At 37.3% G+C, this 14,761-nt stretch overlaps 1 protein-coding gene across 1 annotated transcript in view; it reads left to right on the forward strand.

Annotated features, from left to right (window-relative positions):
• Positions 1-14,761, forward strand: part of LOC140229215 (glutamyl aminopeptidase-like) — a 40,298-nt gene that overhangs the window by 12,254 nt on the left and 13,283 nt on the right. The window contains exons 4-14 of the mRNA XM_072309486.1: positions 1,611-1,752; positions 2,395-2,526; positions 3,590-3,710; positions 4,185-4,339; positions 4,873-4,986; positions 6,149-6,283; positions 6,708-6,773; positions 7,732-7,797; positions 9,667-9,848; positions 11,494-11,579; positions 12,544-12,683. Of these exons, the coding sequence (XP_072165587.1) occupies positions 1,611-1,752; positions 2,395-2,526; positions 3,590-3,710; positions 4,185-4,339; positions 4,873-4,986; positions 6,149-6,283; positions 6,708-6,773; positions 7,732-7,797; positions 9,667-9,848; positions 11,494-11,579; positions 12,544-12,683 (1,339 nt within the window). The remainder of the gene's footprint in view (positions 1-1,610; positions 1,753-2,394; positions 2,527-3,589; positions 3,711-4,184; positions 4,340-4,872; positions 4,987-6,148; positions 6,284-6,707; positions 6,774-7,731; positions 7,798-9,666; positions 9,849-11,493; positions 11,580-12,543; positions 12,684-14,761) is intronic.

Raw genomic sequence — 14,761 nt, forward strand, 5'->3', positions numbered from 1 at the left:
GTTCGATCGGTGCGTCGAGGGCAAAGTTAACTACACTTATCTGATACTGGGAAGATAATGCTGCAAGAAAAAGAAAATAAATATGCTTGGCCACGTCTATGCAAATACAGTCAAGATACTCTTGTTATCATACAAGTTTGTTTGGTTTTTTTTTTACTTCACGTTTCGTAATATCTTTCCACTCTGCATTCAGAATATCTTTTAACTTCACGTTTCGTAATATCTTTCCACTCTGCATTCAGAATATCTGTCAACTCAAACGTATCAATAATTCTTTACCACATGTCAAGACCGTATCGGCCTTACAAGATGTGGGTGATTTCTTTTTTTTTTTAATGAAAAAAAAAAAAACGTTTCGTAATATCTTTCCACTCTGCATTCAGAATATCTGTCAACTCAAACGTATCAATAATTCCTTACCACATATGCTTAACATACACACAATCCCGAAATAAATGTTTATAATATGTTTAGACCATTTACTTGTAAAAAGAACACTGATTATTTTCAACACAATCAAACTTGAAAAGATTTTCATTCAATATATAACTCCATGTAATTTATACTGAAATCACCAGACTTATGTCAAAACCGTATCGGCCTTACAAAATGTGGGTGATTTTTTTTTTTTTTTTTAAATGAAAAAACGTTTTGACTATCTTACTTCATAAAGTGTATGATTGCTGTATAAATGACATTTGTTATAAAAATTGATATACTTTTCTTAATGAGACATCTTAAAACAATATTATATTTCCAACCATTGTAAACGAAATATACTTCAATTCTCTTCATCAACCGAATAAAACTCGTATGTAGCATATACAAATCATGTAGTTGCTAAACAATTTTTCCCAAATGCTCAATAATAAAACCATCATCACCTGGCAATTTATCTAATTTCATACAGTTAAAGGATTCCCAAACATTGATCTTTAGCAATTTTTGCTTCGCGCAAACGTAATTGAAGAATATCTCAATTGTTTAAGTATATATAATACATTTTACAAGTCAACAAACACACACACACAGACACACACACACACACAACAAAGAGAAATGCAAAAGACATGGACCGAGGGCGTGTTAATTCCTCCATTAAAGTGTATACCTACACTTAACTCAGCACTAACTTTGCAGTCTTGTTACGAAACTCCCAACAACTTGACGTTAACATCTTTTATCTTAAGTTATCAATGCAGAGCGACCTCGTGTTCGTACGGTGTACAAATTGTACATGGTAAACCAAGCCGAAACCCATGACTACGGTTTACTGCTTTCTTACCCTGTTTCTCTCCACTCCGTTCCAATCATATCGAGATGAAATTGTATCCGTGAAACTAACAATGATCACAGAAACACAATCACACTTGGAAGATACACAATGTAGTTTAGAAAATAATAGATAATGGATGAATTCATATTATATAAATAAACACACATACGTACAGGACGTAACGCACGCGTTTATTAAAAAAAATAATAATAATGACTTTGTGACTTATCAATAGTCATCTTGGAAATTCATGTCAATATGCAAACATAAGCAAAGGATGTGTTTATGCGTTCTTTTCCTGCTCGCTATAATGATGTTTGATGATGCTTTCCAGGGCAATCGCAACGAGTAAGTTCCAGCCGACAGATGCTCGCCGGGCTTTCCCCTGCTTCGACGAGCCCGCCTTCAAAGCACGGTACACCACCTCTCTTGTTCATCCTCCCGACTACTTTGCACTCTCCAACATGGATAAAAACGTAAGTTCCTCCCCCCCCCCCCCCCCCGGTCTGTCTGTCAGTCTTTACTGTTATCACGTGCGCCCTCTTTGCCTCGTTTTTCTTTCTTTCTCTTTTACTTTCTCATTCAATCTCCCGACCCCCCCCCCGTCTCTCCCCTCCCTCTCCCTCTGCCTCTTTGTTTCCGTCGATTGTATTTGAGCAATGATGAAGAGTGAGAATATTGTTGTATTTAAGAGCAACTTTAATTCAATACAAAACATATGGGCCGCCAATGAAGTCTTCTGAAGTCTATAGGTAATCCAGAGGTATTTTGGTCGTGTCTGTTTGTTTTGTTGTTGTTGTTTTTTGTGTATTGTCTGCGCGTTGATTTTTGACAAACAGAAGGATTCGGAGTTCGAATCTCCTCCTTGAATAAGATGTTTTATGTCTCGTCCCTCTTCAACCCCCTCGAACCGTCGAGGATAACAGCTTCAACAGGTGAAGAGTTGTGTGCCTTGCGGGCCCGATGTACACACCTGTATATATCAGGATAATAGAGAAACAGCGCCATCTAGAAGAGCAATGACACTGAAGCTGTTACCCTCGACGGTTACAATAATATTGCTGTCCAAAGTACATTGTATACGTTAATAATTGAAATGTGTCTACTTCTGTCTCCAGCGCACCGAGTCATATGAAAGTGGCCTAGAGATAACGCACTTTAACCCGTCTGTTCCCATGAGTTCGTATCTGGCGTGTTTCATTGTCTGCCAGTTTGACTACAAAGAGATGAACCTCACGAGCGGTATTCCGGTAAGTTCAATACGTAGCAACAAACCTTACAAGCTCTAAGGAACATTCGACTATTAACGTTTATACCATGTTCCAGCAACACATTTCAGGTCATCGTGGACAAAACGGGATGGACGTGAGACAACGCGGGGGAGGGTTTGGGCAAACATGACAAGCCGTGATTGTCGTGGATCCCGGGCTGGATTTTTAAACTGTAAAAAAAAAAAAAAAAAGATAGAAAAGAAAAATTAAAATGAAAATAAAATAAAAATAAAAAAGAGATAAAAAATTTCCACTAGAAGTCACGCTTTGAATTAGAAACACAGGGGGCACGCCAAAGTAAAACAGTGGTGAACACAATAAAACGTGACAGCTCGTGATAGGTAAGCTGCAGCAGTTAAAAGTTACATGAAAAGTAACATTTACAAGCACAACAGAGAATATTAGATTTAAAAACCTGGATAAAAACTTCTGGAAGTCATGAAATTATAAGGTTTCCCAAACATTTGCAGACCAGTTCCCAAATAGTTTTTGTGAATATGCGTCTGAGCGAGTTGATGACATCACCTCGCGAAAAGAGGATGAAAATTTTATTTTTATTTTTATTTATGTTTTTATTCTCCTATTCTTTTTTTTTCTGTAAAAGCGTAAAACATCTGGCAGAATAACATCAGAATAATGATTAGTAAGATAAAGGATTTGAGACTGGGGGATGAATGTATGTAACTATAAAAAAGAAAAAATATAAGATGATGATTACGTACAAGCCATATGGCAAGTCGTGAGGCGATGACATCATCAAAAGAGCGAAACTTCACAATTTCGTAGCTTTCTATCTGATATATTAATCAAATTATTACTATTGTGCTTACAAAATGTGACTCTTTCTTGCCATGAACCATGTTCATGATTCTTTTCTCCTCTCTATCCCCTCCGTCTTTCTCTCTCTCTCTCTTCCCCTCTTTTCCCATCACTACCACTCCTCCTACATCATCCTTCATCCTCTTTTTCCAACATCCTCCTCCTCATCCTCTTTACCTTCTCTTTTTCTTTCTCTTCTCTCCCCTGTTCCCCCCCCCCCTAGTTCCGTGTGTATGCCCCTCCCGATGTCATCGATCAAGTGGACTACTCTTTGCGCATCGGTGTGAACATCACTGAGTATTACGAGTATTACTTTGATATACCATACCCACTTCCCAAACTTGGTGAGTAAGCCATCAGAATCATAAAGCCTCAAAGCAGACCAAATCATTATTTTTTTTTTTGCAATCTGTTGAAAAAAAAAAAAAAGCTTGTACACTCCTATACCGCGCAATAGCAATGCCCTTTTAAGAAGCAATGATTTTCACTTGTATGTCTTTTATCAATTTCACTAAACACGCAGAGCGTTTGCTTCTATAACTGGGTTTTCAGTACACTGATCCTAAGGAGACATAACCATGTTTCACTAATTACCATTAATGTAGATAGATGCCTATTATAAGTCCTGTGGTAAAATCACAGTTCTAGAATAATCCTAGGTTAAGTAGACAATAACATTCTACGGTATGAATTAATACCTACCCGATTTTGAGGGAACTCTACTGCTTTGTTTGAAAAAAAAAAAGCCAACAATTAGGACAAAGAATAGAGATTATTTCTAGAGAGATAAATCAGCCCTTACCTCCTTATATCCACAGACATGATCGCCATCCCTGATTTCAGTAGCGGAGCCATGGAACATTGGGGTCTGATTACGTACCGCGAGACGAACCTTCTCTACGATCCCCTCGAGTCGGCGAACAGCAACAAGCAGCGTGTCGCTGCTGTGGTCTCCCACGAACTCGCCCACATGGTAATGATGATAATGATAAGGATAATGATACATACGTACAATTTTTTTATAGCGCCGTTTCTATTTTGATTGACAGCTTTTACAAGCACTTATCGCAATCAGGAGCTGTTCCGTTTATGGTAGTAGGCAAAGTGAATGTCGCTAACTTCAGATCAAATGTTTTAGACACTCTATAATCATGAGACCAAACAAAGACCAAAAGTCTGTACATGACTTACTGCGTAAAATTCAGTTTAAATGAAATGTGTAAATGCTTGCAGGTAACACAATATTTCGGCATATATGCTACTTGCTTTGTAATGTATCGAAAAAATGCATAGGCCTACTGGTAATATAACTATAACTTAGTAAGGAATAAGCTGATAACTAGTCATCGTATGCAACATGTTAAATATAGGGAAATTATGCAAGTGTTGTCCGTGCTAACCAAGTCGTGACGAAAACAAAATGGGAGCTTGGAATGTCCTGCTCAATGACCGCTACGAAGCTTAATATAATCATATTATTTTGCCTCTCTGAATGTCCGCTGACAGTGGTTTGGCAATATCGTAACCTGTCACTGGTGGGACGATCTCTGGCTAAACGAAGGGTTTGCAAGCTACGTGGAATACCTCGGGGTCGACCAAGCTGAGCCGACCTGGAAAATGGTACGCTCCCTACAAAGTGTTGTAGTGTTGGATGTTGTTGTGTTGGGTGTTGTAGCCCAGTTTGGGGGGAGGGGGGGGGGGGGGGCTGAGGGTGACAGTTGGAACTTGCAATAATAACTAACAGTTATTATTATTCATGATACAACTGATTTAAAATTATTCCAAATGTTACTCCTAAAGTGTGCACCACATCGTTGTATTCCATTTCTAAAAATGCAAAAGATAAAAGTTCCCTCGTGTGAGAGGCAGAACAACTTCTCTCCAACGCCCTCCACCACCCTCCACCACTGGGTCACTGCGCTTCCTCTTGTTCTTCCGGACACTGGACATAATGTTCCTGCCTACGGCTCTATGCTGTGGTCTAAAATCTCAACCAAGAGATCATGTACTACTAAGAAATTGGACAATCTCTTCGGTTGACACCCTGTACTCATGCAGATACATGTTTTTCACTCCCTTGTAGTGCGCTCTCTTCCGTAACACCAGATTGGATATATCGTCACGAAAGAATTTTATGGTGTAGTTCTTAGTAATTTTGCGTCATTTTGTTTTTCTTTCTAGCATCATTTTAATGCGAATGTAAAAAAGTAAAGCTTCGTTTTACTTTCACTCTTCATCAATACTGTTTTTCTTCCTTCCTTTGATTTGATATTGCTCAGGTTTTCTTGCTCAATGCACTTTGAAGGGGTGGTATAGTAGTGGTTGAAATAAGGATCAGGGTTTTAACTTTTTGCGAGATACCAAGAAACCACTTTCGGAATAATTATACAGTATACCATTCTAAGAGGAATTCAAAGTTTATTAGATGAAAATTGGTTTTGAAATGGCTGAGCCATCCAAAAACACAGTAAAACAAAGCGATCCTAATAAAAGGTTGGTCCCACATTTTATTAGGATTGCTCTGCTTTGGATATCTCAACCATTTTCAAAACCAATTTTTATGAAATAAACATTGCATCGCTATTGGAATTACACGCTCTTACATTATTATGTCATAAGAGGTTATTATCTCAACAAAAGTGTCAGAAACCTGAAGTTAGGTCTCAACCAAAACTATAAATAATTTTTTTTTTTTTTTTTTTTTTTTTTTTTTTACATGCAGATCACAGACAGGCCTATATGTATATGATGTAGTACTTGACCACATCCTTTCTTTCATCAGATGGAGCAATTCGTGACATCTGACCTGCATTACGTAATGGGTCTGGACCAGATTGTATCGTCACATCCCATTATTGTGGAAGTCAACCACCCCGACGAAATCAATGAGATTTTCGACTCAATCCCGTACAGTAAAGTGAGTCGCGGACTTACACTATCTATACTTACAAAGTAACTTAGGCCTACTTGTTCATCAGTGCAATCTTGTATATATTTGAGACTTCAAGAAAAGGCAGAAAGATAAAGTTTCGAACTCGCTTTGATTTTTTTTTTTTTGCTATTATCATTCTTTTAAGTGAATAAAAGAGATGGCAAATGTTTTGTACATGTTCAAAATCTTGTGTTGACTAGTAAGATGGTGGCGACCGTTGGCGCTTCAGAAACGCTCAGGGTATGAAGGAGAAGATTTGAAATTATCAAGCCACGATATTATGTCACGCTTTCTCGATTTTTGAGGATTGCAGCGGAATCGCCGTTTAGTAAGATGGGGAGGGGGTCAAAGCGTTGCTTAGAAATAATTATGACCTGTGTCTTTTCAATGTACATCATTTCAACTCTAGGGAGCGTCAGTAATACGCATGATGAATAATATCTTGGGAGAGGACGTGTTCAGAGCAGGAGTCACGGTAAGCTTCAATATAGTTCTTGAAACCTATCAGATTTTTATTTGTTTGTTGGTTTCTTCGTTTTTTTTTTTTTTTTTTTTTTTTTGCTTCGTGCACGTTTATATCGAAAACAATAAAAACGAATATAACGATGAAATAACTTGCAAGCTGATGGCAATAAATGTAGTTATTAAACACGCAATTACCTGAACTTCCGATTTGCATCTTCATTGATCTAATTCGAAGATACTTATAAAATATCATGACAAATTCATTACATCTTGCCATCAGAGACCAAAAGAAAGAAAGAAAGAATGTCAGAAGTTATTCGAACTAATCTCTTTTTTTTAATGATCTGATCCCCTGGGTATATTTTGGCACATTGAAAAAAAAAAATGGTTATGATGATATCGCCAGGCCATAATGGCTTGCCAGGAAATCGTTCTAGTTCACTAAACCTTTTGGCAAGTCTTGCTTATTGAAAATAGATGTTCTCTTGAGTCAACAAATAATTCGTGACTTCTCTATGAAGAAGGAGTCAATAGCAAGGTCTGTTATGCAAAACTTGCAATCACTGCCACGATTACTTTTCATGATGATGGCATATCATTATGATGAAAACATGATGATTTGTTGTAAAATGTAATTAATTATCACAATGATGATAGTATTTGTATGAAATCGATAAATCTGCATGGGCGGATCCAGGAATTCCGTAAAGGGAAGGCGCATTTACAAAAATTAAAGGGGGGCGAACTTGTCCCTCCCCCTATTTTGTTCTTTTGTTTAAAAAAAATAAAAATAAAGATCTCTGGATCCGCCACTGAATCTGTGTGATCATATACCAGTATAGTGTTATGGTTATACTAGAAATAACTGTAATAGTTGAATATCATGTATACCATCAATAAATGTTATGGCTGCAATGATTCCATGAGAAATGATTTCGTTATGATGATGTACGTCTTCTTTCACACAGAACTTCTTGAAAAACAACATCTACAGTACTGCAGTCTCGGATGACTTGTGGGCTGAATTGACAAATGTGAGTTGTCTGTAAGATCTAGTGCAACTTTGGGAATTCATACGCACATACACAAACACACACACGCACACAAATAGGGGCCTACAATGCTTCTTTGTCTCTAGCGTGACACACATTCGCACACTATCATCAGCTGATCGACTGTGGTGATCGTTAGAGGCTTGATAACGCGATTCGTTTTTATAGGGAGTTGAGAGTAGATAATCAAAATTTGTTTTATGATTTGCAGCTATTATAACAACAACAACAACAAAAATACCTTTACGTATTGTCAATGGACCCCTAATCTTAAGGTTTATAGATTAGGCCTAACAACACCGAATTAAATGTAGCTCATACATATTGGAACGCTCCCTTTGTTATCAATATTTCTGTCATTATCGCTGTGATTAGGACATATACGTTTATCATTCATTCAGAAAGGCTCCTCTGTGCAGTCGCAGATGCATATAATTCAAATATTCTCATGAAGAGAACAAAGACCCAATCTATCAGCAATTGTATGAGTTTTAAACCTACTGATTATCCATGCATTTGACGAACTGTTTTTTTTTTAATAAATGTTGACCTCCGTATCTCCGTAATTACAGTCGAAAGAAAAGCATGTTACCACATCAAAAAAGAAAAAAAAAATCAAGCAGACACACATGTACATAGCAAGATGGGACAATATTCAAAAAGGCATCTTTTTCTGTGAATACAGTCTGATGTGGATAATGTTGATCGTAATTCTCTTCATCATGCTTCTATCACAATATAAGAGGACAATTTTTGTAAACTAAGCTTGAAGTTTTTCAGTGGAGCTCATACTTAGCCATGTGAGTTGCCATTCCCCCAAATATATGTAAAAGCTTACTCATCTTTATTTCTAGGAGGATAAAGTTATTATATAAAAATGTTTATAATATATATATATATATATATATATCGAGAGAGAGAGAGAGAGAGTGTGTGTGTGTGTGTGTGTGTGTGCGAGAAGGGGTCCCGACCGTGTACAGAACCAGTGTAGCTCCTTTATTATTTATTCTGTGCGAGAAGATAAGGACATTCACTGACGTAGCCAGTTCAACGTATTATGTAGTTTATTCCCGAGCTTTCGGTCTTTTTAAGACCTTCATCAGGGCTGTGAAGTGATATAATTCAGTTTTAGTTTAGTTTATATTGCACCAAGCATTAAAAATATACAGAGCATACAATAAAACATAAATGTACAAAATGAGATACAAAAAGAGAAAAATTCATAGGACATACGACATACAAGTAGAAATAATGTGGCGGTATGACTACATACAAAGACAATGCCATTGGTGGGGGAAGCAGCAAGAAAGGAAAAGCCCTTGTGAGTAGCTTACCCATTGTACTGTAACATACATACCTTTGACAGATTTAAGAAAAAAAAATGTCAGTTAAGTTGACAAAACAGAACAAGTCAAACCAATGCAATCATTACAAAAGAAAACTACGGAGGTATGGACGATAACAACACAGAAAACAGCAACAACAAAAATGCGCCTTGAATTAACTCTGTTTGTAATCTTCCAATAAAAAGTAAATATAAAATGACTCACTGGTATTAATATTGCTGCACTCGTTAGCAGTATTGGTCTAACTAACATAAGTCTATAATGACCATTTAATCAATGGATTCGCAGTGGTACAATAAGATACGATTATGAATAAATCATTTCATATTATTGGGTACATTTCATACAAATATATAATCATATCAGACTGTAACAAGGGAATTTTCAGTTTGATATGATTATATATTATTAACATACATCCCGTTGCGAGACTATCAGACCTTTTTGAACCTTTTCCCTGAGAGATTCTGAAGATCAGGCTCATTTATTTCTCTCTCTTATGCAGGCTTCTATTGAAGCCAACGCCCCTATAGACGTGAAAAGAGTCATGGATACCTGGACGCTGCAGATGGGATTTCCTGTCGTAACCATGAGGACGAATGACACTGATCTCGTCGGCTCACAAGAGTGGTTCCTTGTTGACCCGTCGGCCAATAAGAGCGCAGATCTCTACGGAAGTGAATTTGAGTAGGTTTAGAACGTTCTTAGCCTTTTTATGCAGTGGATTCGCACGCACACAGCGATCGGAACGGAGCGAGCTCGCAGCTCGCCGGTCGCGCTCTGTGTGTGCGTGTGCTGAAATTTTTGTGAATTGCCTTTGCAAAAGGCTCGTGGCAAAAGCTCGTGGCAAAAAAAGAAAAACAAAACAAACATCACTAATGACAATATATAATCTCAATATATTTGACTCGGAGCTCGAGCTACCATTGCTAAAGTTTGTTAGAAAGCGATCACTGCTCTTGTGTCTTTGATATCCTGTAAGTAAATTTCAGAAAATGTCCCCCAACATGTTGATTTCTAAGACCAATGCAGTTTGGTTGTGACAAGCAGTGCTGTTTTGCAGGTAAAAACTTCTGCATTTAACTTTCTTCTCTTATGGGACAGATTCGTACAACATTTACACTATCCTGTTGTTGTTGTGTTTTTTTTTTCCAGTTTAACTCTATCAATTTGATAAATTTTGTATTGCACGTTCCACATTAATATTCAAAAAATGAAATCACAGTGTTACAACTCTATACATGCAGTACAATACTATACCTTCCCGGGATTAGCTCTCATATAAATCACAGTAACTATACTTGTTCAGTATATGGGGCGCCAAGTGTCGCATGCCTTATTTCTACAACATTTCGTCGATGAAAAAATACGAAATGACAACATTTCGTCGATGAAATAATCATTAAATTCGTTACGAAATGACAACATTTCGTTATAGGGCATGCGACACTTGGTGCCCCATAGTTCAGCAAAAGTAAGTTGAGGTGATCGAGGTGCCAAAAGCCCATTGCTAGAGTATGGTAAAGAGGGCATCAGATTATTAAGCAGAATTGTGCTTATTAGTTTAGTAATAACGGGACTTATTACGATCAGGGCCCTATTTCATAAAATGGTTTGTAAAGTCATACGCAATTTTACAACCGACTTAAATATGGCAAGCCAAGTGGGTTTCCTAATCATTGTTAAGTAGCTGTAGTTGAAATTTGCAGATGAACATGATTATTACATGTTAACACAGGTTTTTACATAGAAGTGTATTTTTGCCCCCATGTAGATGAAATGTTGATATTCAGTCGTACTTTGTTAAAACATAAGGGGGAAATGGGCACACATATTGGCAATCCATATTTCAGTCGTTCGTAAAGTCATGCGTAACTTTACGAACAGCTTTATGAAACAGGGCCCTGGTCATCTTGGAATAAGTCGTTATGACTGGAGCAAGACAAGCACTCAGAGTACAGTGGGGGCATTTCATGAAGCAGCTTGGTCGGATATTTTTCTGACAGACAGGCTACTGAAATCCTTTCATCTGATTGGCTGAGAGCAAATTTGTCCGACAACTTTGTCGGACAAAATGCTTCATGAAATGCCCCCCCCCCCCCCCGAAGTAGAGCAATTCAATTGCAACAACCCTCTTTCAGTTAGACTTACGTATATAGGCTGACAGACTGATAAAAATGTTAAAGTTAAAAATCTTGAACTGAAGGGCAGGAAAGTTTCAATGCACTTTCATTTTTATTCTGTCACGAGGCATCTGATGTGAATATCATGATTTCTTAGTTTCAATCCGAGTTTTCATACAGTGCTATATATTTTGTTCTTTCGATTACAGCTACAGCTGGGAAATCCCATTGTATCATAAATTCGAGAACGATGATAACGAGAGGAGAGAATGGATGCGATGGGAAGGAGGAAACTGTAAGTAATATCAAGAGCAGTATTGAACTCCATTTCCAACGACATTGTTTCGATAGTCACAATAGTCACAGCATGGATAATAGGTTGCGCTTCCGTTCGCTGTTTGCCTTTCTTGCAATGTTGTATTAATTCTGTGTCAATATCATATGCAAATAATTCACTGTTTTTACCTTTTGTTAATTAAAAATGAAATAACATGAAATATGAGTTCAGTCGTAGATGAAGTGCAAGTATATGTTGAAGAGCTTTATGAGGCATGGCATACGCTGAAAAGAGAACGCGCTTTTTATACAAGAGCTAAGAAATTGAATCAGGTTTGTATGAATCAAAGATGAGAGTGGGTGTAAAGAATCCTGTAACAAGGACTCCCATCGGACGAAGAGTGACAGTTCTGGTTGCATAGAAACATAGATGAAAATGCCTTAGAAAGAAGATTTCTTCCCTCCCCCCCCCCCCCTCAAAAAAAGAATAAAAGGAATCTAGATTGGTAGGGAGTGTTAAAAGGGACCTAGAAACTTATTTTGAGAGTGTGTGCATGTGTGTGTGTGTGAGAGAGAGAGAGAGTGTAGGTTGTCATATCATTTTAGGGAATCATGGGAGTTTTGTTCTTTTAGTATTAAAATATCGAGGGGGGGGGGAGGTCTTCTTCTTCTTTTTCTTCAGCGGGCCCTGCACAAGATTTTGGTACTAAAGTAATGGTCGAAAAGTTGATAAATATCACATGCGTTGATCCCTATAAGAACAGAAATACAGAAAAATCGAATTTTTATTTTATATTGAAAATGATCGTTACAAAGGGAGAGCTGAAGACACATGTGAAGCGGCGCTTTATTATCAAATAGGTCCACATCGTCCGCGGGGAAAGATAAAGTTTCCCATAATAAGAACTGTTCAAGAGATTATAATATTTCGTTTCTTTCTACTAAAGTGTTAATCTCGATTTAATATTTCTTTAATTACACAGTTGAATACCAGAAGGATGGAAGCGAAGGGAATTGGTTGGTGGCCAACACGGGTCGTATGGGATATTACCGTGTCAACTATGACACAACCACATGGAACTCCCTCAGCCAGCAGTTAGAGCAGTTAGACACCGCCAATCCGGTAAACACACTACGCGAAAGTTGTTGTTCAACAATGTGGTCAAATAATTTTATGTACTGCATTACAGCTAGATTCTCAATATTCCGTGAATGTCAAATGAAAAAAAAAATCAAACGCGTTATCATCCGTGAATGATTTAATGATTTAGCGTTTCCCACGCAGCCCATGTATCCACAGAAAGCAAGTTTCACTAGTCATTAGGAAGTAATCCTAATTGTCTTTAGTAGACAAGACATCACATTAAATAATTGTTAATTCACAGGTTGCTTTATATATACTCTGTCGTGAAGTCATTGTTGAAAGACAACATCTCTGATGTATCATCATGGACTGATTTATGTTACGCATTAATGACATTTTACTCAGATAAAATGTTACATCACACCACACACACATTTATTATGTTCTGATCTTTCTATATTAATTCGAATATACCGATTTACTTGAGCCACAAATATTGTAGGGTTTGTTTGTTTTTTCTGTCCTGTGCAGCCTCGTGATAGAGCTCGCACAAGACTCATGTTAGAAATGTTGTCCCAATAAAATCCGGAGTGATACAACCACTCAACCTTGCCGGCGGAGCGTTTTCAAAAGTGTGGGGGCCCACTTTCGGGTTTCATGAGCTAACAAGCAAAAAAGAAAAAAAAAAAAAAGAAAAAAGGTCCTCAGCTCATCTCTCCCCTTCCATTTCCGGGTTTCATCGGCTGACAAGCAAAATTTCAACTTATATTTTTGTTCTTGTAAAATATTATATTTATACTTGTAAATTTCAGGGTACCACCCCAGAGTTCATGGGATTGAAAGCTTGTCTTAAGACTAACAAGGATTTAGAGTATTTTTTGGCAAAGAAAAAGGGTAAGCTTGCTTTACATTTTCGAAAATGGAGACTGGATGTAGTTGAATCCGGAGTCCCGGATGTGCCACATATTTTGTTGGTCCTTTTTTATTGTTTGTTTCTGTATCTTGATAGACTACGGACCTGATGAAGCAAAGGGTTAATTGTAAAAATATGTTCCTAAAAACCTCGTTATAACACTGTTTTACTTGATACAATGTATATTGTTTAGTAAATTATAATCGACATTATTGGTTTTTGTATGCTGCCTAAAATCTTATTTTTTTTCTTTTCTTGTTTATTTTTATTTGTATAATCATGTTTTTGATCTCTGTAATTTTGTTTGATGTTGTTTAATAAAAATTGAAAGATTAAAAAAAATAGGTCTTCAGTGGAAAAACATCTTACCGCGCTCAAACTTCAAGATCTCTATTTATTTCTATTTAGTGCCACTTACGTACTTCCGGGTTAAAAAAAAGTGTGGGGGCCCAAAATGATGACACCTTATGTATTCCTTTGTAATAAAAAGTGTGGGGGCCCGAGCCCCCACGGCCCCCACGGTTCCGCCGGCCATGACCGTTACCCATTTAAATAGTAGATATAAACTGTATAATTTCAAAGGACAAATGCTGCTAACGCCCTATAGCTTCCTAAGGTGGGAAAGATGTTAAAGACAATTCAGCATCATTTTCATGACTGTTCACTTCAGTGATTAGACTGAAACCATACGAACGAATGAAATGGTAGCGAGTTTGTCACAGTTGGATCTGAAATAATAATAAAAAACTTATGGCGTTTTGGAATTCACATGTTTCATAATCATCGATATTAGAAATCGTCACATACGGAAATTGGCGGAGTTGATGATGCCATCAGTCAGTCTCCTATTGAGCTGATCATAAATCTTAACTAGATTTCGGCATTATTTACATAGAATCAACAAAAATAAGTTGTATCCTTCGCATCGACTGATTGTAGTCTTGTGCCTAGCCTAAAAACAATGAGTTTTGGGGTAGAATAGCTGGCCTCCGTGCGGTTGTAAGATAATAGATCAAAACAAAGTCTTTTATATTAATTTGTGTAGAAAGTAAGCAGAAAGCTGGGAGGGGATGACACCGTCACTTGCTTCGTCTTATTTATTACTTTTAGGAGAAAACATGTGAAAGTTTGGATTCCAGAATATTGTTTTTTTCAAGTCCGATTTTTGGATACACGACTACCATACCGTGCGTTTGAGTTTGCT

This window comes from Diadema setosum, chromosome 5 (assembly GCF_964275005.1).
Source record: "Diadema setosum chromosome 5, eeDiaSeto1, whole genome shotgun sequence".
Taxonomy (NCBI): domain Eukaryota; kingdom Metazoa; phylum Echinodermata; class Echinoidea; order Diadematoida; family Diadematidae; genus Diadema; species Diadema setosum.